This window comes from Pelmatolapia mariae, linkage group LG6 (assembly GCF_036321145.2).
Source record: "Pelmatolapia mariae isolate MD_Pm_ZW linkage group LG6, Pm_UMD_F_2, whole genome shotgun sequence".
Lineage (NCBI taxonomy): Eukaryota > Metazoa > Chordata > Actinopteri > Cichliformes > Cichlidae > Pelmatolapia > Pelmatolapia mariae.
This window is the reverse complement of record NC_086232.1, coordinates 15,181,201-15,204,229: the sequence shown is the minus strand read 5'-3', so window position 1 is coordinate 15,204,229 and position 23,029 is coordinate 15,181,201. Positions and strand designations below refer to the sequence as shown.

General features: G+C 41.7%; 1 protein-coding gene across 2 annotated transcripts in view; it reads right to left on the bottom strand.

The window, feature by feature from the left end:
- radil (Ras association and DIL domains) overlaps nt 1–23,029 on the bottom strand; it is a 31,533-nt gene that overhangs the window by 2,666 nt on the left and 5,838 nt on the right. Inside the window, exons 5-19 of one of the 2 annotated variants that reach the window (XM_063475912.1) lie at nt 15,827–15,942; nt 15,543–15,728; nt 14,785–15,469; nt 14,145–14,275; nt 13,032–13,069; nt 12,262–12,416; nt 11,984–12,096; nt 11,669–11,785; nt 10,297–10,420; nt 6,933–7,105; nt 6,527–6,677; nt 4,192–4,418; nt 3,330–3,666; nt 2,300–2,352; nt 225–364 (exon numbers count right to left, since the gene is read on the bottom strand). In XM_063475912.1, coding sequence (XP_063331982.1) covers nt 225–364; nt 2,300–2,352; nt 3,330–3,666; nt 4,192–4,418; nt 6,527–6,677; nt 6,933–7,105; nt 10,297–10,420; nt 11,669–11,785; nt 11,984–12,096; nt 12,262–12,416; nt 13,032–13,069; nt 14,145–14,275; nt 14,785–15,469; nt 15,543–15,728; nt 15,827–15,942 — 2,746 coding nt within the window. The remainder of the gene's footprint in view (nt 1–224; nt 365–2,299; nt 2,353–3,329; nt 3,667–4,191; nt 4,419–6,526; nt 6,678–6,932; nt 7,106–10,296; nt 10,421–11,668; nt 11,786–11,983; nt 12,097–12,261; nt 12,417–13,031; nt 13,070–14,144; nt 14,276–14,784; nt 15,470–15,542; nt 15,729–15,826; nt 15,943–23,029) is intronic. The other variant, XM_063475913.1, reaches the window with a different exon arrangement.

The following is a 23,029-nucleotide window of genomic DNA, read 5'->3' as shown; positions in this document are numbered from 1 at the left end:
AGAAGGACAGAGTCTGGTTACCTGATGCTCAGCAAAAATGTAAGGATAACAGGGCATCACTGTCTGGGCTTCGACCAATCAAAGTAATCAATCGGCTTAAGAGGCTGACAGCAGTGGTTAACAATGTGGAAAGACTGCTCATTGTCATTGAAGTCAGTGATAACTCAGTGGTATCATTTATCTCCACCATCTGTTTTACGCCTCCACTATAACTTCTCCCTTACCTCTGGTAGTCTGCTCCTATCAGACTGGTACCGTTCACTGCCAGGATGCGGTCTCCGATCCTCAGTCTGCCGTCAGAGGCGGCTGGTCCATCGGGGATCAGAGTCCGGATGTAAATGCCTGGAGCGTTGAGAGGAGTGTGCTGCAGGATGGAGAAAGCAATGGAAATCGATTGATGCCACAGCCAAGGAAAGTACTTGGCCAGAGGCAGGTGTCCATTAAAGCTGCATAACAGCTCACTACTACTGATAACTGCTGATTTAAACTGATATTTTAGTACTGTACAAAACGCAGCACCACTACCTCTACCATTGAACCTTTTCTAGTTAGTCTGGTCTGGTTTTCTGGTCCTTTTCTAGACACTAACGTTAATAACCTTTTGTTATAGGTAGGAAAAACATTTAGTTGTATTTGCACACAATAACAGAATTATGCTCAAAGCTTGTAAAATAAAGTTAAAACTGAGTGTTATCTTCCAATTTGCACACAATATAATAACTTTAGCAAGCTGTCACTTGAGAAAGCATCAAGACTCTGGAAAGAAAACTAGTGAGAGATGTGTTTAAAGACTAGAACAACTGCCAGGACGCGAGTGAATGACTTAGCCAATTGTAGTCTCAAAGAAGACAATCCCTAGAGCCCTGCACGGGACTGGACTGTGAGGCTGAAGACCAAGAAAAACTCAACTTCTGCAGAAGAGACACCTTCAAATCAGACTGTATGCTAAGATCAACCTGGTGAAAAATGGTGCATACCGGAATTATAAAACTAAAGCTCTTTGGCCTCAGACATGCTGGTTATGTTTGGAGAAAGAATGGAGAAGAGTGCAAGCTAAAGAACACTATCCGACAGTAAAACACAGTGGTGGAGGTATCATGCTGTGGGGATCCTTCAGTGTGTCTGCAGCTGCGTCAAGGTGAAAGAAAACCTAAGCAGTCAGCAGCAAAACTGGGTGTAGGTTGTGGTTTTATCTTATAAAACAACAATAATCGATGTTGCTTCTGGTGAAGAACTACCTCCAGAAACCAAAGTGACGGTTATTAACTTGCATGCACAAAACCCTGACTTGAATGTCATGGAAAATCTGAGGAGTGAATTGAAAACCATCAAATCTGGAGGAGCTTGAGATATTAGCCAAAGAAAAATGGGCTGGGATTGCTCAGGAGACGTGTGTGAGACTTGTTAAAAACTACAAGAACAACTGCAGGCAAAAAAGATGCACAAGTGACTGTTAAAATTAAGGGGCTAATAATTTTGAGCCAGTTAGTTTTTGGTTTTTGTGAAATAATTTTGTTTCTGTGCACAAAGTAAAATAATGTAAACATTCAAAATAAAACCACAGTGTTTAAAAACTTTAAAAATTCCTTGCTCTTTTTGACAGTGCTTTACTTAAATTTGTTTTAACCTCCTAAGACCCAAACTCTTTCATGGCATGCATTTTTAATTTCTTTTTTGCTATTTGGGCTGATTGGGACCTGATGAATGTAAAAACAAAGAATTACCTGATTTTTTTTAATATACCTGATTTTTGTTTCTGAGAAAAATGAGATCCACATATGAGGACATTCGTTTTAAATTTCGATAGAACAGCAGCAGCATAATGTCCCCGTAAGTGGATATTAGGCCCTTGTAGAGCAAAATTTGGTATTTTGGTCTAGACAACCCAAAATGTGTTGTCCACATATGTGCATGCCAGGTCCTAGGAGGGTAAAAATGACATTTTTAGGGAGGTAGCTCTTAAACAATAAATAAAGGATATGAATACAAAGTATTAATTTACTTTGCACTTTAATTTATTTGCAATATGTAACTTTAAAATGTGTAAATAGTAGTAGTTATTAGTGTCAGTATTTATGTGCATGTGGATACTGCTGAAATTTGTGAATTTCCCCCTGGGAATGAATAAACTATCTATAATCTAATCTATATACTTATATATATATCTTAGTGTTAAGATAAGACTGTTCAAAAATGCGGCTCTATAATCTGTCTTAAAATTTTTATGTTAGTGACCCAGCATTTTTAAACCACGTGGCTAAAACTCGATATAATGTGAAAAATGCGTTTGTCTACTTACCAGGCCGTCTATGAGTCCCATGCCCAGTCCGTAGGGTCCCTTGTCCAGTTCCACTACAAACACCACACACAAGTCATCAGGAAGGGAGGGGACGCCGGGGGAGGATACAGGGAAAGGGAATTCACACCCACTAATACACCCTGCAGAGGACACAGACACCCAAAGGCACAAAACACACACAGACACACACAGGGTCTCGCTATGGGGTTGGACAAACAGGAAAAAAACCAAGACTTGCTGTGCAGAAGAAACACGCGGATACTCAGACACGTGCAAAGGTGCAGCTGCTATACCACACACACATGCTTCTGCCTGCAGAGGTCACACTCACTACACAGTGAAGGGGATCAACTGTTGCACACACTTTAAATCAGCATTTTTTGTCATGCCCTTTCAGTGCAGCTATAAAGCCGTTTTAAACTGAGAAGTATTAAAGTGTATGCACTATCAACATGCCACATTGATAAAGTGTTTGTGAACAAATCCTCCCGCAATACACACACACACACACACGTCACTGAGTGACATGGTATTGGCCGTGACATGGTTGATCAATGTAAATCTGCTGTTTCTTCATTAATTCTGTTCTGCAGAGGGTGTAGTGCTACAACAAACTCTGGATTCGTGTGACCTTAATTAATAATGATTTTTGCCGCAGCGAGATGGATGGATTTGAAACTTAGAAACGAGAGCAGAGGATGTCAATATCTGCAGGTATCTACTGCTCAAGATCTGAAATGTTGCTGATTTTTTTTAAACACCTGGTGCATGCTCACTATCTAAAATTAACTGTAAGATTTAAACTTGCACATCTGGGGTGGACAAAATAATAAAAATAATGATAAAGCGCATTATGCAATTCAGTACAAAAAAAAAATCAGCTTGTGTTAAGCCTTTGTTCTTTTTTTGGTGGGGGCGGGGGTCTGATTACACGCTGGTACTTGTTGTGAATTGTGTTTTTCTCAAAAAAATAAAATCTGCACATCAGTTTTTGCTATTTTGTCCACCTCGTGTAAATAACACGGCCTACCCTCCAGTCCGTTGGTGATGAGTCCATTGGTCTTTTTACATTCAGCCACAGTCCTGCCAGTGCAGCCGTTGGTCTGAACGTTGGTGCCGATGAGCGGCACAGGCCCTCCTCCGCCTCCTCCTTCAGGGTACAAGGGGGTATTGGGAGGAGTCAGGAGGCAGGACGGGTCTGGATTTGCAGTTCGAGGGTGGTGAATGGTGCCGTTCCGTCTGAGGCTGTGTGTGTGAGACTGGCCTGAGGGTCTGTCCCGTCCTCTCTCCTCTCCTGGCTCTCCTGGCCCGTCGTCCCCTGGACCCCCTGAACGGGGACTGCTGTGGCTCGGAGGTAGCAGCTCCCTCTGTGGTGAGATGGGACAAACAGACTTTAGAGGATAATCTGACATCTAAAGTGAGGATGCAGACGATAGCAATAACAAATATTCCTTTTTTCTTTCACCTGCGAGAATATTTAGAGCATCGCTGAAGCTTTGCTCCTGCATGAAAACCCATCAGCTAGAGATGATTAAAGTTTGAATGCATTATCATTGCACAGATTAATGTTCCAGTGAGCATACTTTTAAATGCATATTTTTCTGTGTGTGGGTATGTGTACATTTGAGGGTGCTGTAACACTAGGGATTATGGTCTAGTCAGCCGTTCCCACTAATTAGACAGCCTAAAGACTAATCAGATTAACCATGATTTAACAATGTCTAGGTTTCTGTGTGTGTGAGTGTGTGTGTGTGTGGGTTGGCTGGAATAGAGGGTTTTGTCTTTCATTTATGGGATTACGAGGAACTCCTCAACAGCCCCAGCTGCTGAGGCACATGGCCTGGATTACTAGGTGTGTGTACTTGAGTGTGTGTAAGTTTGTCTTTCTGAACCTGAACTTCCGGCCAGTCAGCTGTGTTGGTTCCATTGGAGTGTGTCTGCACACTGGGAGTGTTGGTGTGTGTTTGCGTCTTGGTGCGGAGCCCCCACAGGTAGTGGCGGATGTAGAGCAGCTGTCTGTAGATGCTGTCTTCAACACACTCGCTGTCCAGGTCCACTCTGAAGCCCGAGCTGGGCAGCACAATTGGAGGGTGGTTCTCAAAGCTCTCCAGGAGGTCGACTGCAAACACAAACACTGATGTTAACATAAACCTGTGTTGCTGCCTTGAAGGACTACATATTCAATACACAGTGCACAATTAGTATAAATAGCGCTAGCTGCTAGTTAGCATTAACTGTATTGAATGCACACAAGTTTACGCAACGTGTATCTAGCACTCTCTCTTCTATCTACCAGTTCTGATCCTGGTTTCAAGAAACCTCAAAGTGCTTTGAAGTATGAGTAGGTCATCAATAATCCTTATTTTTTAATTACAATTTTGTCTTCCAACAATCACAAAAACTATTTCATCTTGATGCATGCTCAATCATCCAGGTATCCCCAAAAGTTGATTCTGTTCATCTGGACGTAGCGTTTTCAGTGGGAGAAACGTTTCATCACTCATCCAAGTGACTTCTTCAGTCTCAGCTGACTGCAGGTTTCTCCAGTCTTATAAATAATGAAATAATTGATCAATGGTCAATAATTTGAATATTAATGATCAAGGAACTGACCTCCCAGCCCATTGTTCCTTCAGTGGTGCCAGTTGCAGTCATTATGCAATGTACTGTTTATAAGATTGGGGAAACCTGCAATCAGCTGAGACTGAAGAAGTCACTTGGATGAGTGATGAAACGTTTCTCCCACTGAAAACGTTACGTCCAGGTGAACAGAATCAACTGTTGGGCACAAAAACTATTATGTCTTCTTTATAACAAATCAGTGCATATCTTTCCCTTCCTCTGCTCTCTTCGCTCAACAAAATGCTCAGAGTTCACAAAGTGTTAGATTGTTCACCCATTAACAGGTAAATATGAGACCAAGGTAGTTTTATTACTTCATTATGTGATGTCAAATACCTCAGACTCGGACGTTTGGTGCATCTGTTTGGCTGAGGAGCCAATGGTACAAAGCTACCATCTGTAGGATTATGACTGAACGCCTTTAAGTCGAGATCCCGCCTGCACATGACCTTTTCTGCAGCGTAAGAACATCAGTTTGTCTTGGATAGCTTTGGATACCCTTCATCTTGCATCTCAGTTAATGGGAAAACTGGAGCTAAACTGGAGCAGGCAACCTATTTTTCTTTTTGGTTTACACATTCACCTAACAAGTGAAAGCTTTTTAGTTCAATCCCAGAAAGAGACAAATCTCTGGGGTTGCATCAGGAAGGTCATATGGCATAAAAACTCATGCAGAGCTAGTATCCACACTGGCGATCTCTTTCAGTTGAATTACACTTACAGAGGAAATAATGTTAAAAATGTTGTTTTGACAGCTTAATAAGTGCATGGTGCTTTCAAAGTCAATGAGTAATTGTGTTAAATCACTGTGATTCAGTACTGTCTGAGAATTTCTGCTCCTTTAGTTATAAAGCTGTTTGTCAAACACGTAAGAAAAAATTAAATAATGTATTGATTGTGTCATATATGCTAAACATCTGGCACAGCCACTGTGAACGGTTAACCAATTAGTTATTTAACTAGCTATTTCCTGATATAGCGATATCAGCATCTATATGCACCAATAAATGAAAAATAAAGCGAGAAAAGAGACAACAGGGAAAGTCTCCCAATTACATTAAGACTGTTGATGTTTCTTAGTTTGTCAACCAGAGGGCACTCTGCAACTTCTCTGATGGTAATGCCACAAACCAGCTGACCCAAGTGTAAACATATAAATAACAACGTGTCAATAAAACCATAATTTTTTAATTTTTAAACTGTACTGTCATGTTACCTTAGTGTGTACTAATAAATAATAGATAAAACAGATAAAAAAAAATATTTTGTGTGCCTGAAAGAAATAAAAATATCGGCCCACATATAAGATTTTTAAACGACCAAATATCAGTAGCAGTCCTGGTTTAATGAAGATTTATCCACATTCGCATTCATGTGTATTTGTTTTTGCTTGATCTTCTCCTTCATTCTACAAGCTGCTCAACAACCCCTGTAAACCATTACACAACTGACCTTTAGCATGACAGTAACAGGCCTCTAACTGCGAACTCACGAGATTCAGACCAGTATTTATTGTACCTATAATCCCAACTCATAACACGAGGGCTTCGTGTTGCTATAATGTTGTCTCTGGCTGCAAAAATTCATACAGGCTCACAAACGTACCTGTTCTGTATATGTACGGCTCGTCCTCGCTGCTGGGTTGCCAAATTGGAACGGGGCCTATCTCTGCTGTGAGCTGGTACTGAGTGAGAATGCGGTGGAGCTGGACTGGTTTCAGAGTTGGGTGCTCACTGGACAGCGCTCGCCACCCCAACTGCAAACAAAGAGCAGAAATAAATCCCAGACTTGAAGAGATGAGAGGCTGTCAGGGGAGTCACAAGTTTATTGGCAGGGTTTTGTAGGACGTCACTCATCACAAGCTGATCGATCACTTCATTTACAACTTGAGGCTAATTTTTTATTATAAGATTTTCTGCTTACGCTCACGTATTCCCTCCCCATTGCTTATAGCAATGTGAGGCTCATCATATACCAGCACAAACAAAAAAGACATTTCCCTGTATGTTACCTGAGTGAGCTGTTGGGGGGGCGTGGCCAATATGGACACTGTGCTGTTGAGTTTGGTGAAGAATTTTTCAGCCAGATGTCCCAGACCGGACCTGCTCGCCCACTCCATGACCATCCTCAAGCACGCCTGAATCTGCAGCATTTTGGAACGCTGGAACCAACCCCGAGACGGACCTGCGTGCACAAAGACACACACACACGCGGGCAGAAGGGAGCGTTTTGAGTATTTAATCAGAAACACTGCAGTAGATTTTTATTCGAGGGTGTGCGCATGAGAAAGGCAGAGTAAAATACAGAATGTGTGCTTCTGAGATCTTACGTCTGCGTGCATGTGTGTTGTTCAGCAATACAGACATAAATTTTTAATTAGGTTGTGATTGAAGTAGGTGGAACAATAGCAACAGCCAGCAACCGCCTACTCCTCGCAGAATACAAATGCACCGCTGCAGAAGGGCTCAGCTGACTGAACTCCTGCTTGTGTAATCCTTCCTTTTCTCTCCCGCACATCAAAGAACTGAAAGGAAGTTTTGTGGCAAGTTAAGCAGGCGATAACTATAAATCTAGCACTTGTGAAGCTGGGATCCTATTGTTTCATTACCTCACTGCAGCTTTAATGCATTTAATACTTTCTGGTATGTACCCCTCCACCCCCCCAAAGTGAGCTAAGGCTCGAGTCGGGGCTCAGTAGAAACGATGAAAAATAACTGCGCTCCAATGGTGTCATTTTTTCAGAGTCTGCAAATATTTTAATATCTACATTTTACATAATCAGAGCAAATGTACAAAAAAAGATACATACAAAAGATATCTATCAGATGTGGTTAAAATCTCCTTTTTAATCTGCAGTCTGCAAGTCAAAACAAGCAATAATTAATCTAAATACTAGTTCTATATATAGTAAACATAAACAGCAATATATAATGCAATAATTCTGCAATGACAAGGCAATCACAATTTTATCAGCCAAATATCACCCAATATCAGCATTATACGCCTATATTGACTAAATAATGGCAATTATAGCTGATATGAGCCAACGGGCAAGTAAGATGCTATTCACCACTGTCCAAGGCTGACATTTATCCAATCCATTTACTGTAAAGATTGGCAGTTTTTCTAGACAGGACAGTGTAAAACAGACAGGAAAGTACGGTGGGGGGTGACATCCAGAAAACAGTCTGAGGCAAGCTCGAAACCAGGACGCTTCAGCAAAGACTCTGGCCTTCGGTACATGGGTCATCTGTTCAACCAAGTGAGCTATAGTGATCCATCCAACAGACTTTTCAACAGGTAAACAAATTTCTGTAATCAGGCAAATGTCTAAAAATCCCTGTACAATTTCCTAAAGCAAGTGCATCTGACATTAGAGAAATAAAACCTAAAAGTAACAGTGTTTTTGGCACATTACTTACAAATACCAGAAATGATGAACTGAATAACTGTTGCACCTACAATAGTTAATATTTGCCGGAACCCATACATGAATAGAAATGTCTCAATGAAACCGTCCACTTCCTACATAAAACTATTTAAAACAGGCTAGATAACAAACTGTGGGCAGCTGTAAAAACTGATGTAGTAAAATTGTAACAGAAATGTCCACAATTCAATAAAAAAGCTGCCACAGGCTGTATGGGTGGGTGTAGATCCCAGGGGAAGACTGCTCTGGTTGTGAAAATAAGTCAGACTGTAAAATGACCCTCGGCTCACTTTTTCTGAGTAAACACTTTCCTGATAAGTTTATGGGCTCAATCGCTACTTATTTAATACAAAATGGTCTTTATTTTGTACATTACAGTAGAGTGTTGAGTACAATCAAAGATAAAGCAGAGTGTGCCTTGGGGCGTGTCTGCCATATAAGAGTGCAGTGTTTTTGCCTTCTCTGTAAAATCCCCCCTCGTGACATCTAGTATCACAGCCATCACAAGTCTAGTTTTCAAAACAGCACGTCACCGATACTTCCATCCTTAATATACAGTCTCTGTTTCTACCAAACATGTCTAACTTTTGCTTTTGAGGACATTAAAGTCAAGGAAATGATCTGGATTCCTAAATTCCTTTTTTAGGACACACACAGACACACAGTCCTAAACTCAACGTCTCCCCCCAAAATCACTACAAGCAGCACATGACAGGAAGCTTCAGGCAGACAATGAACTGGCAGCATTATCTGCTGACTGCGCGCACACACACACACATAATTTCTGCCATATGTTTTGGATGCACGCACACACCCTCCGCTGTAATAGGCTTATGTCTAGGCATACAGTAATCTATGTGAGAGGCATCGCAAACTGACCAGACATCTCTTAACCTCTCAGCAAAAGGTGTGATAATGCTGTGTATACCCCAAATCAAACCATCCAAACAACAAAAATGATAATTTATCATAATCTGTTAGCAAGGTTTAAGTTTTCCCTACAACACAACGAACATCTCCGCCACTCCGCTCATCCTTCCTCGGCTGTATGATTGAGCAATGTGAGCGTAGGGTTTTTGAATGCTGAATGTGAACAAGTGTGCATGTGTGTGTGAGTGGGTTGCGGAGCACCCAGTGCGAACGTCAGCGTTACCTGCTACAAACTCACTTCTCTGTTACCATGGACACCATCAGCAGAGAAATATCAATGAGCGACAAAAATGGGAGCGAGGCAGAGAGAAAGCCAGACAGCGAGGCAGAGAGGGAGGTGGAGATGAGATGGGGGACGGTGTAGCCCCTGCATGTATTAAAGGTATTTCTCCTTCTGCCTTTGCCAGACATGTGATCTGTCCTGTCTCCACCAGCTAATGAAGACATATGGCATGTATTTGAGTGTGTGTGTATGTGTCCGTGTGTGTAAGACAAATGACATAAAGAGAGGGCGAGGGTAGCTGGCTTGACATGCAGACACAGCTGGCAGTAAATTACTGTTTTTTTTTTCTTTTTTTGTTGTTGTTATTTTTAAAGAAAGGTAAGAGCCTATTAGCAAAGTCATCATAACAACTGAACGACCTTCCAGCCCTTTACCCTTCACTCTGCCCTTTTTCACTCCTCCCCTGCTCTAGCTGCTCTCTCTCGCCTCCACCCAATCCCACCTCCACTCTTCTTTGTCTCACCCCCTGATGGCCAGATGGAAAGAAGGAAGGCAAGACGGAGGTGGGGGAAGAGGAAGAGGAGGGGGAGAAACAGAATGCAGATAGGAGAAGGGCACTGAGGACAAATCTGGGTTAGTCCCCTGTCAAAATGCTGACAAGGACACAAGGACGCAGTTTAGTTCACTGTGTCTCTCATATACATTCACAACTGTACGAACCCGGAGGGTCTAATGCAAAAGAGAGTGTGTGTGTGTGTGTGTGTGTGTGGGTGTATATGCTTTTTTTTCTACCTTTGTCCATCAGTTGGTTAAACAGTGACACGTTGGAGAAGAAGAAGAGGTAAGCAAACATTTGAGCCTGGATCTCTGGGTGAACCTGGTAGCCTTGCAGAAGCTCCTGCGCACTCTGAAAGACCTGCACACACACATACACACCCATACATTTCATAGTCTTTGCTGTAGCTTCTATTCCTATATGTCAGTATACCTAAGCAGCTGCAGTTAGGTTCATAAGTATTTGGACAATGATGCATAAAATCTACCACAATAGATTTTAAATCCTACAATCATTATAGGATTGTGTAGGCTTTCAGAAGGGGTTAAATAAGTATTAAGTATTTCCTTATCTGTTTAAGGGTTACAGTCATTTTATACAGTTTTATGGCCAGGTGAGGGCTCTTCTCTCAAGATCTAGTTTCGATTCCATGTGTTGAAGTTGCATTTTTTAATATGAGGTACAAAGAGTTGTTAATGCAAAAGAAGGAGGACATCTTTAACCTGAAAAATCTACATAAACCTTTCAGAGAGATATCAAAAACTTTGGGAGTGTTAAAATCAACAGTCTGGGGAATTATTAAAAGGAAGGAATGACTTGGACAACTGAAAATGACTGAAGACAATTAAAGTGGATGATCACAGAATTCTTTCCATGGTTAACAAAAACAATTTCACAACCAAATCAGAAACACTCTCGAGGAGGTAGGTGTATTATTGTCAAGGTCTACCATCAAAAGTTGTCTTTAGGAATAGAAATACAGAGCGATTACTACAAGGTAAAAATCACTGGTTACACTCAAGAAAAGGAAAGCCAAAAAGCCTTTGCCTGACAACATCATTCTTTGGACAGACAAAACCAAGATTTATTTGCACAAGAATGATGAGAAGAGAAAAGTATGGAGGAAGACAGAAAGGCCTGACAGAGCATCTCAGAGAGAGGAAAGGCAGCATGTGATGATGTCCACGGGTTCAAGACTTCCAGACTTTTGATTAAAAATGTTTGTAATTCCTGATCACTTAATGCAATAGTTCTGGCTTTGGACCAGATGCTATTTACGACCCCTGAATTAAAGCTGAAAGTCTGCACATATATTGACTGCCTGACTTAAAATACACTGTGGTGGTGTAGAGACACGAAACTAAAAATTCTGTCATTGTCCTCAGTTGTATGCCTCTAAATGTATGTATGTTGGCAATCCAAGCAGGGTAGTAGCCCTAAAATGTGCATGACAAGCATCTTTAAAAAATAATTTTAATATGTCCAAATACTCTGAAAACAAAGATATTACTAACCAAAGTCCCTTGCGTTTTTATGACAACGTTTTAATAAATTAACTTCTCATGACCTTGAAAACCCGAACTTGTACAAAGCTATGCACATCCCTACCTGCAAGACCCTTCGCACAGGTTCAGGAAACCCCACGCCTCCTTTCCAGCAGGGCTCAGAGCTGTCGACTGGAAATGGATTACAGTCCAACAGACCCGGTAACACCACATAAAGAGCCTGGACACAAACACACACACACGAAAACAAAAATACATTATGATGAAGGTGATCGGAATTACAGAATAGTTCACACCATCCGGGCATTCTTTGTGCCCACAAAGGTGTGTTATTATTCATCCGGTGCAATTTAAAAAACACAACAAAAACCTTCTTAGTCATTTAGAAGATAGCATCGCTGCTGTGTTGACAGATTACCTTGGTGATATAGTAGACACACTGCTGGAAAGTGTACATGATTACTTCTTCCAAGATTGTCATAGCCTCCTCATTGGCTGATATGGTCGCTGATAGCAACGACTCCTTTGACCCTAGACACAGATGATGGAGACGTAGTCACATTTAAGATATATACAGGGAGAGAGAAAGGGAGGGCTGTAGCTGTGTCAGTATCTACTGTATGTCAGTGTGAGTAATGACTCCAAGTTGCTTCCACACTCATCATTCTGACTTTGCGTATGTGTGTGTGTGAGTACCTTGCAGTGTCTCTATGCTGTGTGTGTATGCTGGTGCTCTTTGCTGTATAAAGTAGAGGATCTCGATAGAGTTGGACATCCAGAAGAAAATGGTCTGCAGGTCTGGGACCAGGTCTGAGATGCTGAGCAGAGACAGCGAGGCCGGGTCCTGGCTACTTGGACGTGCAGAGACAAGTTACACACAGTCAGGTAGGCTTCTCGACACCGTGCACATTCCTACATAAACTGCTTTCACACGTGACCTCTGGACAGTCGGGTCAGGATTTAGCCACCAATCGGACATTTTCACATTCAGCACACAGCAGAAGATAGTTTGCTTCAGATGCATTCTCACTATGCACAATAACACAGTGTGGTTTAGGTGAGGGAGCTGCCTGACTAGAACGTGCAAGAGGCAAGAAAAAGGACGACCAATGAACTGTGCTATTCTCACACGAGCACACTCGACGTCATACTAGTTTGTAGCAGGTTAAAAGATCTTTTAATGCCAGAGAACATTTGTTCTCTGTAAACGTAATCCCTGCCAATGATAAATTTAAGAAAGTAGTTTCAGATCATGAGAGAGTGTTTGATGGATATGTTTATATATATTCATAGTAGAAAAATATTCTGGGAGGTCTTGAATGATAAGTGAGTCCCGAGTCTCTGGTAAGTTCAAAACAATGCTCTATAAAAGGTCAGGGCTTAAAGCAGCCACACAAAATAAAATGCAGGGCACATGAGACCGTCAGCTTCCTATTTTTTAACACGAGCTGGAAATTGATACTTACTGCTGAGCTTGCTTCTGCGCCAGCTCCTTTGTCTTCTCCTGCAGGGCGTACACGCACACACACACACACACACACACACACACACACACACACACACACACACACACACACACACACACACACACACACGCACGCACGCACACACACACACACACACACACAGAACAATTAAGCGCTCATTAAACTTTTAAAGCGTGCGTAGGAGAAGCACACTTCATGACGCTTTTGCTAACCTACAGTAAGAAGCAGCACCACTATCATTTACAAACCCATAGTGACACATGTTGAGAATTACCTCATGCTCCACTGTCCTGAATATAAAATCACCCTAATTATAATTTAAAAAAACTAATTAAACAAAAAAAGAAAGAAAGAAACCACACCTTCCTTTTAACCAACAGCCATAAACTGAATACATTTTTGGGGCTTCCTCCAGTGTTTAATTGCAGCAGTTGGCCACCTCACTTGAAGCAACTCCACAGCTCTATAAATTTCACACTTTCAATATAACATAAACCTTCAGGAAACATTGTTTCACTCAGAAGTACTGTTCTTTTAATGACTGTGGCTTTAGTCCAACAACTAACTGACTAAACTCATAAGATGAGACACATCAGGGAGCTGTTCTCACCGCAGTGGGACAATTTCCTACATTTTATTACAAAGTGTAGGAAAAAAGGGTTACAAAATATTCACAGTAAGGTATTAAAATATCAGATAAGTTGGCATCAAATCTTTATGCAATGCTGGATAAAGTGGAGTTGCTTTGGAAACAAGTGTCAAGGAGGTCAATGAAGGTAAATTTGATCCCTTTAGGAATAACAACCGAAGAAGTGTCTAGAGGGGTAAAATGGGTATTTGCCAAAAGTAAATCTTAGGGGGTGAAAATCTTCTGCTTTAGGTTTTTTTTATGTGAAAGCCAAATAACAAGCATAGCAGGGGTTTAGTTAAAACAGACGACTGTGCACGGCTGGAGTGTAACACAGTATAAAACATGTGATACGGCAGCCTGTTTAACGATTCACCTGACCTGACATGGCTGACCAGTTACTCTCCACACGAGGCCAGAGGGACCACAGAGAGACACAGACACAGTAACAAGCTGAAACTGACCCATGCTATGCTCTGGATTCGCCGGACGATCTTGAGCAGCAGTTTTCCAAAACTTCCAGGTGGGAATGTCGATGCAGAGTGCTGTATGCACATGCACAGCAGGTAGGCAGGTGTCAGCTTGTGGTCATCTCCTGAGCAGAGGACACAGGTCGAGTTATTGAAAACACACTGAATAATTTAGAGGCTTCACTGAAGCTAATATCAGCTGGAAGGCATATGAAGAGTAACGTGGTCAGGGATCGTAAAACCAGAAGCTGCTGTTCAAGTCTTAAACTTTTATGTTTGCATTGACACTGTTAATGATCTGTACGCAGCAGGACAAGGACGAAAACTGCTGTTGAAATACTCTCCTTGTCCTCCCACAAATAAGGCGGTAATGTAATAATCTGCCTGAGTTTATCTATTGAGAATTTATTAGTATTCAAATTAAGTTTCTACACGTTTCTGAGCTTGAACTGAAATGTTTTCCATCACTGGACAGCAAAAGTCTCATATAACATATTGTGGATAAAGAACCACAAAATACCGTTTTGTAGTTTTGCTAGAAAATCATTTTACCTGGACCTCAGATTAAAAAACAAAAAAAGGTTCAGTTGATGTCTTTGATAATCTTTATATTACAGTAAGCCAGGCTGCTGACCTCCAGGTTCTATGAGAGACACGATCCTGTTTAGCAACTGGTCTTCATGAGCCTGGTCAAACTCCAGCTGCAGCCTCCTTTTCTGACCTCCTCCAGCTCCTCTTCCTCCTCCATCACCCCCTGACACAGTAACTGGCCCTCCTGTTGACGTCCCCACGCTGCGGGGTTTTACCAGGTGAGGTTTGAAACCGCGTCTGACCGCCGGGGCACTCGACACCTGCGCTGCTCTGTCCTTCAGCACGGAGCCACACATCTTACAAGTCTGAGCCCCGCCCTCTCCCTCCTCCGCCCCTGCGTCGTAAAGCTGCCCCAGTGTGCGAAGGCGTGCCAAGGTCTGCGCGGGTAGCGGCTTAGAACCTGTGGGGTCCTTGTACAGAAAGATGTAATGTGCTCCGAAGGAAAGGAGGTCACCGTGCCGCAGCGTGGTGGAGCGCTCGCAGCGGGAAAAGTTCACCAGGACTGTGGCGTTGAGCACGGGCTCGACTGCAACGCAGAATCGCTGACTCTCCCCCTGCTCTTCTCCTTTGTTGTTGCTGCTGGCGTGGCGACGGGGCGCGGGGACTCGGCGTAAGCGGCAGTGGAGAGGCAGGATGTCGGGGGAGAAGAGGCAGATGTTGGGACGAGCTGATGGAGTCTCCTGACCGACCGTGTGCTGCTCCCTGTTCAGCAGGTACACAAGGCAGTCCTGCAACACAGAAAGCAAAAAAAGTCACAAAAATCAGACACACTAGAGGTCTGATTTTTGTGAGTCCCCTCACCTGCCGATTGAATCCCTGAAGCAGCAGAAGATGAGGGGACTGGTACAGAGAGTGCTTCACCCCTCCTCCTCCTCCCTGACTGCCCTCCTCTTTTCTCCGGCTGCTGGAGGTCCCCTCGCGTTCTCGGCCCCTTAGTGGTCCTGGCAGGGTGGAGTAATAACGCTTGGGCTCCTCTCCCAATCCCAGCTGCAGACGGATGTGCACACACACATTTAAGATTGAATGCACTTTATAAGCAGTTCAGTAAATACTAACAATCAATCATCTTCAGCAGGAGGCCCCACCTGGTTGAGGCTAGTCTCGCTGAGGCTGCGACAGAAGGATGAGTTGCTGGATCGGGGCAGGGTCAGCGTCCCCTTCGCCCTGTTCCTCTGGAGCTTACGAGCCTGGGCATTAATATCTACAAAGAACAGCAAGCCAGAGAACAAGCAGAGAGAGAGAAGGACAAGAGGGAGAACAGGTGGAGAATAATAAAGAGGAGCAAGGAGAGGCAAAGAATGGAAGAGAAAAGGGAGAAAGTGTGCTTAAACCTGGTATCTACTTTCTTAACATGTATGTTTGACAGATGGGTAAACTGAGTAGGTCTGGTTGAAGCATTTTCTCAGACTGCAGTAACACAAATGCATACGTCATGTGTGAGCTGAGTGAAAACCAACAAAACAAATCCAGGCAGGAGTGAGACAGTCAAAGTCAGATGAAGGTAATGGTGCTGGATGGAGCAGCACATGTAGCTGACAACAGTGAACCAGATGAAAGGTGAACTGAGCTCGTCGTGGCTTGAGTTTGAGGACGTTTGAGGCCATGCGATGGCTCACACAGATTTACCCACACACGAGAAAATCACTGGCAATGGGGGTGGCACTGGTGACAACGCAGGTAGAGGTGGTCTTCATGGCAATGACTGACAGCCACCCTACCTGAGGCCAGTCCCCACCTTTAGAGCTGGACTGTACCACTCGACCACACCGCAGGGGGGAGCTCCTGTGTTTGCCCAGCCCAGACCGACCCATTAGAGCCATCAGGAACTGTGGGGTTTTGGGCCCTACAGCAGGGTGGGAGGGGTTAGGAAGGGGGGTAAGGTGAGAAAACACCCCCACACCAAGGACAAAAAACAACCCCCAAACACACACGCCATCCGCACAACACAAGACACAATACATGCACTGTGGAGCAAAGTGAGTCTGTTGTGCTTTAAGTGAGAAACATCAGCCGTTAGTAGAGAGAGATACACAGTTAAAGGTGTGAGGCACAGGATTTTTTACTCTAACACATCACTGACAAATTAGCTGCACTTTCCATTAGAAACTTAGCGTGTTTCAATCTTTAAATTGGATCTGTTTAGATGCTGTGCAGTGATATCAAATTGGATGCCTGCTGCTGGCTCTGAAGGGGAGGAAAACCAGTAAAAATGGGCATCAAGTATACCACTGATGGATGATAGTTGGGAGTTTAACAATTCCTCCAAATCCACCGTCAGGATTACACTTGAGTTTTTAGCATATTGTTTAACCATCCATTTTCCTTATGAGCCAATTCTATAAAAATGCTAAGTAAAAGAAAATCAAGCACTCCCTAAAAAATAAACACCTGACCACGTCACAGCTGGTCCCCGCACCACGAAGCTCGAAGGGACTAGTCTGCACGACTAACACTACATTAAAAGACGACAAAATCCACGTCTGGCACACCAGAAGGTGAAGGGTTTGTCCCTCACACTGGATTATCATCCATCGTTTGGAAATACTTAGGAATTAGGGGCAGTCAATCATTCTGTACAATACAATAATTATAATTCTACAAGTGTTTACAACTGTTTATAACTTGCATAGTTCATATTTCATATTTCTGTATAGTTTTTATAGTTGACATTTCTGTATAGTTTTCATATTTATATCCTGTTCATAGCCTGTACACTCACTACAGCCTGTACATATAGTTATAGCATATTCATAACATACCTTCATACCGTGTACATTGTAACATACCCATAATAGACCCATATTTTTGTACCCTCATACCTATAATAGATCCATTTCTGTAATATATCTATATTATTGCTAATATGTATTTTGTAATATATCTATATTATTGCTAATATGTATTTTGTAATATATCTATATTATGTCTAAAGCACTTTTTGGATGGATGCAAACCGCATTTCGTTGCCTTGTACTTTTGACATGTGCAATGACAATAAAGTTGAATTCTATTTTATTCTATTCAGTGATGGTAACTGAAAATAAATTATATGCAAAGAGTGCTGAACGCAAAAGATATAAGATACCGTGGCAAAACCTGTACGCAAAACATCACAGGGGAAATGGGGACGGCTCTCACCCCTGTCGAGTACTTTGCTACAAGTTTTATTCACGTCCATCCTGCAGGTAACCTGAACTGAGTGAAGAACTATATTTTGCTTCACAGAGATGCACTTAGGTCAGGTAACTAAACACCTTATTTATCTCCAAAGATGTTTTAATTAACAGGAATGAAGCACAATGTAAAAGTGAAAGCAGCGCTCCTGCTGATTTTATTTAGTGTTAAGGTTTATTTTTTTAAAGAGATAAACTGAATTTATTTGAATAAGAAGGAGAAATGTTAAATAGGCTTGGAAAATAATCACGATCTCAATAATGATCGAAATAATCGTGACAGTCATTTTGTTCATAACTGTGCACCCCGATCAAATATCTTCATTTATCATTTAGTTATACATATGTGGCTTACACCAACACAAAACCTGTGCTAAAGAGAAGCTCAGTAAACCAGATTTCATCAAAGCTCGGCTAATTCACCAGCACTGTTTCTGAAGCTCATGCACTGAGTTGCTGGAAACTTAAAATCTATCAGAAACATAATGATAGGTGGAGGCAGTGGATGAAGCGAGGGTGTGGTAGTGTATCATGGGAAGTTGAACTAGGCCACGAGACCTTTGTACCACATTTATAACCTTGGTTTTACATCAATTACGCATCTAATGATAAGTAAAATAATTTGGCCGTGATGTGCTAAGTACACGTTGAAAATCCTGGAGTACCTTTAAAGTGCAATCTCGTTTTCAAAAAGTGTGTGTGAGAAGTTTCACACATGGGCATGCACCTCACACACAGAGAAGGAGAGAAAAAAAGACGAGTGAAAGACAGAGACAAAAAAGACTTCAGGCTGTGAATTCTGTTAGCATTATAACACCACTGAGAAAAGGTTAGTGTGAAAATGAACATGTGCATTAATATGTGTTAGTTGATAAAGCTGCTCTCAGACACTATATAAAGGGGAATTAAGCTGCTAAAAATGTCTCAAAAACACTAAAGAATTAATTAAAGAATAACACTGATGATAATTTGTACTTCATTTGTTTACAAATCCAGTAAAATGCCAAATCCCACAATAAATTGCTCATTTTAACCAAAGACAAAGTCTAACAGGCTGAAGGTCATGTGTGTGTTTGCCACAGAGCGTTCACTTTATCCCAAAACAAAATAAAAATCACTGCGCCTCACTGTGGCACTGGCTGATCTAACCTTCCTTTACAGCAAACACTGTAGTGAATTTTATTTGCGTCAGTCTCTACGCTACTGTTTCCACGACAGCTGCCCAGAGAAAACAGAGTAAACAGGGAAAACAGAAAGACAAGGTGGTGTCCGGCAGTGGTGGTGGTGTGGGAGGTGCGGTGGACTATTTGCTCCTCCCAAAACTCAGTATAGTGGAAACACTACAGCTGAAATGTTTTAGGTCAACTACAAATGCTCTGTGAGTTTTTAACTAAATATTTTTCAACCTAATAGTGCTGTTTTTATTTAACCTTTAACATTAAATTATCAGAAATGCCTTTAATGACATTTAAATATATTTTTTTTAAAATCAGATTTTTGATTGACATATTGGCCGACAAAAGGAGGTGTAGCCGAACTACGTGTGCTGAGCATTGCCTCTGCCAGTTCCAGTGACCCAATCTGACCTCTCCGCTGTGTTTGTGGTGTTTGTCTTTTCAAACTATATGGGAAAGAAAAAAAAACAACTGCATCATGAGAGCCAGAGCTCATCAAGTCTCTGCTCCATTTTTGGTGAGTTAATTTCTAGTATGTTATTATCATGCTGCATAACACTAATTTGCTGATATCTGTATCTGTATCTCCAAAACAACATGACGTGCTAACTCTGAGGATTCAAAATAGGGCTTCCCAAGCCTATGCACAGTCTATATTTCCAGCCCCACGCTGTGTTACCGGATTTAAGTTTAAAATGCTCACAGATCATGTTAACCATGCTGATTAAAAGAGTGATAAATCTGGTTAGTTCAGTGTTTGATGCATCAGCAAAAGGTGTTTTGGTTTTGCTTTTACAAAAAGTGTAACACTCATTTGACAGCACAGCTCAAATTAGCTCTAAGCGGAACAGACAGAGAACCGGGAGGTCCCTGTTAACAACTGAGCAAAAGGACAAGTAGATCAGAGAGTCTAATTTGAGAAACAAATGCCTGAGGTCCTCAACTGGCAGATTATTAAACGATATACTCAAAGTATTAGCTTCAATGTCAAAAAGAACAATTACAAAGAAGAAGTCATGTCTGTGACTAGCCAATAAAAAGAAAGATGTGAAAAAGAACTATTTACAAAATTATCATTCAGCTGGTACTGTTTTTATATAATGAACTGAGGCCAGTACAGTTACCAACCACAACCTCACTGTTGGTTATATGAACACATTGACCGTAAGAATCCCCCTTTAAACCAGTGCCATCATTACTTTAAACCCATTCATGTGGATGATGCTGCAGAAGAGAAACGTCATGTCTGCAGATTACCTCGGTGACGTGACAGGTAGAACATTTAAGGCTAAGGACATATAATACTTTTCATTTGATGGGATAAAGAGTTTTCACTGGTTAAAATCCTACAAAACAAAGTGGAAAACATTATGACAATGGAGAAATTATATAGTGAGGGATATACTATAGTCCCCTTATCCCAGTACACAGATGTAATCACGTCCTTTGACACAACTTTTAGCGTAGTCAAAACCTGTGTATTTAACTTCCATGTACACTGTGATACGTCTGTGACTATTGCAGTTTATTTCTATTAGCACAATAAATTTTCTCATCAACCACATAAACTAACCTTTCAGAAAAGTTTGCTCAGGTTTTTAATTAAAATTAAAATAAAAAAATTCCCACCAACCTTATGCTTTAAAGATCTTATGCTGCTGTCTGCACAAATACCGTTCCTCTACTAACCAAAACAATTATCCAACAGTACCAGAGACAGGCACAACATGCCATTCTGAAATCCCTTTAAAGCCTTTTCTAGAAGTAAGTCTCAACACTAGGCAGCCATCTTCCCTCTAGGCACATATTTGGGGAGTCATTTTAAATCGTTATCTAAACAAAACAATGGTCACCAGGGCATAAAATTATATACTTTATAGATTAACCAGTCAAATTGGATTATAGGATGAGTTTGCTGACTTTTTGTCCAAATAGGTTTTTAGAAAGCTAGTTAGTTTCTCTGCTTGCGCTTAATGTCCAGGTTCAAAACATCCATCCATCCATTCTCTCCACTTATTCAGTTTAGGGTTGTAGGGGTGGAGCCTATCCTATCATAGTGTGCCAATCTGTCGCAGGGCTAACATAGAGACAGTCAGCCTTTTATAATGTGCCTGGCTCATAGACACTATGAAACATGGACATAGGACTATAATATCAGTGGGAAAACTGTTCTGTCTTAACTTCTCTAAACACTTTCCTGTTGATGAGTTTATGAGCTCAGTGGCTCATTTTGAGTCTTACTGAATAAAAAATTAAGTCTACTTTGTAAATCTTGTTCATACTACTTGTCACATCTGTTTTTTTAATTGTTTTTTTTTTACTACCAAAGATGCCAGCACTACCAAAATGCTCTGAAATATGCCCAAAGCTGGCATTTGGACATTTAAATTATTAATGACAAAAATGGTTCCTGAACAAGACGGAATAGCAAATATTAGGATCCCTGTAAAGTCCTGAATTGAATTTAAGCGTGCTTTCACATCTTCAGGGTTTAGTTAACTTAAATTAGACAGATTGAACACTCTGTTCCATGTACCCTCTTGGTGCGATTCATTTGTGCAGATGTGTACAGAGTAATCACACTCGGGTGCAGATCAAAACAGCCACACGAGACCCTTTGGAGGCGGCGGTCTTGGTGTGGTTCTAAACAAACTACAGAGCGGTTCGTTTACCGTGTGAACTTGATCAGACCTCCACCCAAACCAAGTACCAGGAGTACGTAGGGTCAAGGTACTGCAGATGTGTAAGGGGCTGTACGGGCTAACAATTAGTTGCAAAATGAACATAGGACATTCTTCCTGTATATACTTTCGTATCTCTGCCCCAGTCCCATGTGGCCAATAAGCAGACTGAATACTTTCACGTGGTTTGCTTGGAGTTGACTTGGATTTTTTTTGTGTGTAAAAACAAACCAAACCACAGGGAAAAGCTACAAGTTTACAAACCCATCAACTGATTTGGACCAGAGTAAATGAGCTATAGGTGTGAAAACACCCTAAAACACTCCTCGTTTCCTTCACCCTCAACCAGAAACAGCAGATTGTCCCTCCCTGACCCTGGTTCTGCTCGAGATATCTTCCTGTTAAAAGGGGTTCTTCCTTCCCACTGTCCTAGTGCTTCCCCACAGTGATGGGGTGACTGTTGTTCTGAGTTGGATAGTTTGCCACTATCCATTTTTTTCCTCACAAGAGCCTACATTTAGAAATGTTATGGGTTATTTAATCTTTGGTAATACATCCCTCCATAAACAAGCCTCATGCAGATTACTAAGCGACTCTCTGGCCAGCACGTAAGTTGACATAGCAACCAGTAAACCCTGGCATGCTTCATGAGAAATGTGTTGCAGCTATGTGTGACAGTGAGGCTGAAAATACTCGCTCCATCTCTACCAAAAAAAACCCACAGTTGCTGCGTGTGAGTGTGTAAATGGCAAACTTTTCATCAATCAGTGAACCAATTACGCATAAAAGGTCACATCATGGTTTCAACAACGGTACACGGGCTCAGTGTGGATCAGTGTTCATAGTGCTGCATTGCAGATATAAAGTTGTTTACCTGAGCTTCCTGAATCTACTGAACAGAGAGAATCTCGCCCAGGTGTGCGCAGCATCGTGCAGGTACTTTAATAGGAAGTGATACCGTTTCACTGTAGTACAAATGTGTCATCATTACAAAACAACAGAGTGCCCACACCCATCCACACCTCCGGTTTTGAAGGTTTCAGCTTTCACTCAATCAATCGACCAGCTGTCCATGCATCTCACCTGCACTATGCGCTGTGTTTGTGTGTGTGTGTAAAAAGCACAGGAGTTTGTGCCTCTAATAGAAACCTAAATTACATACCTCCTCCTCGCCAGCACCTCCGTATAAACATATGCAGGCACAATATCTTGTCTACAGGATAATAACTATGACAAAAGGTTTTATTCTGCATCTTCCC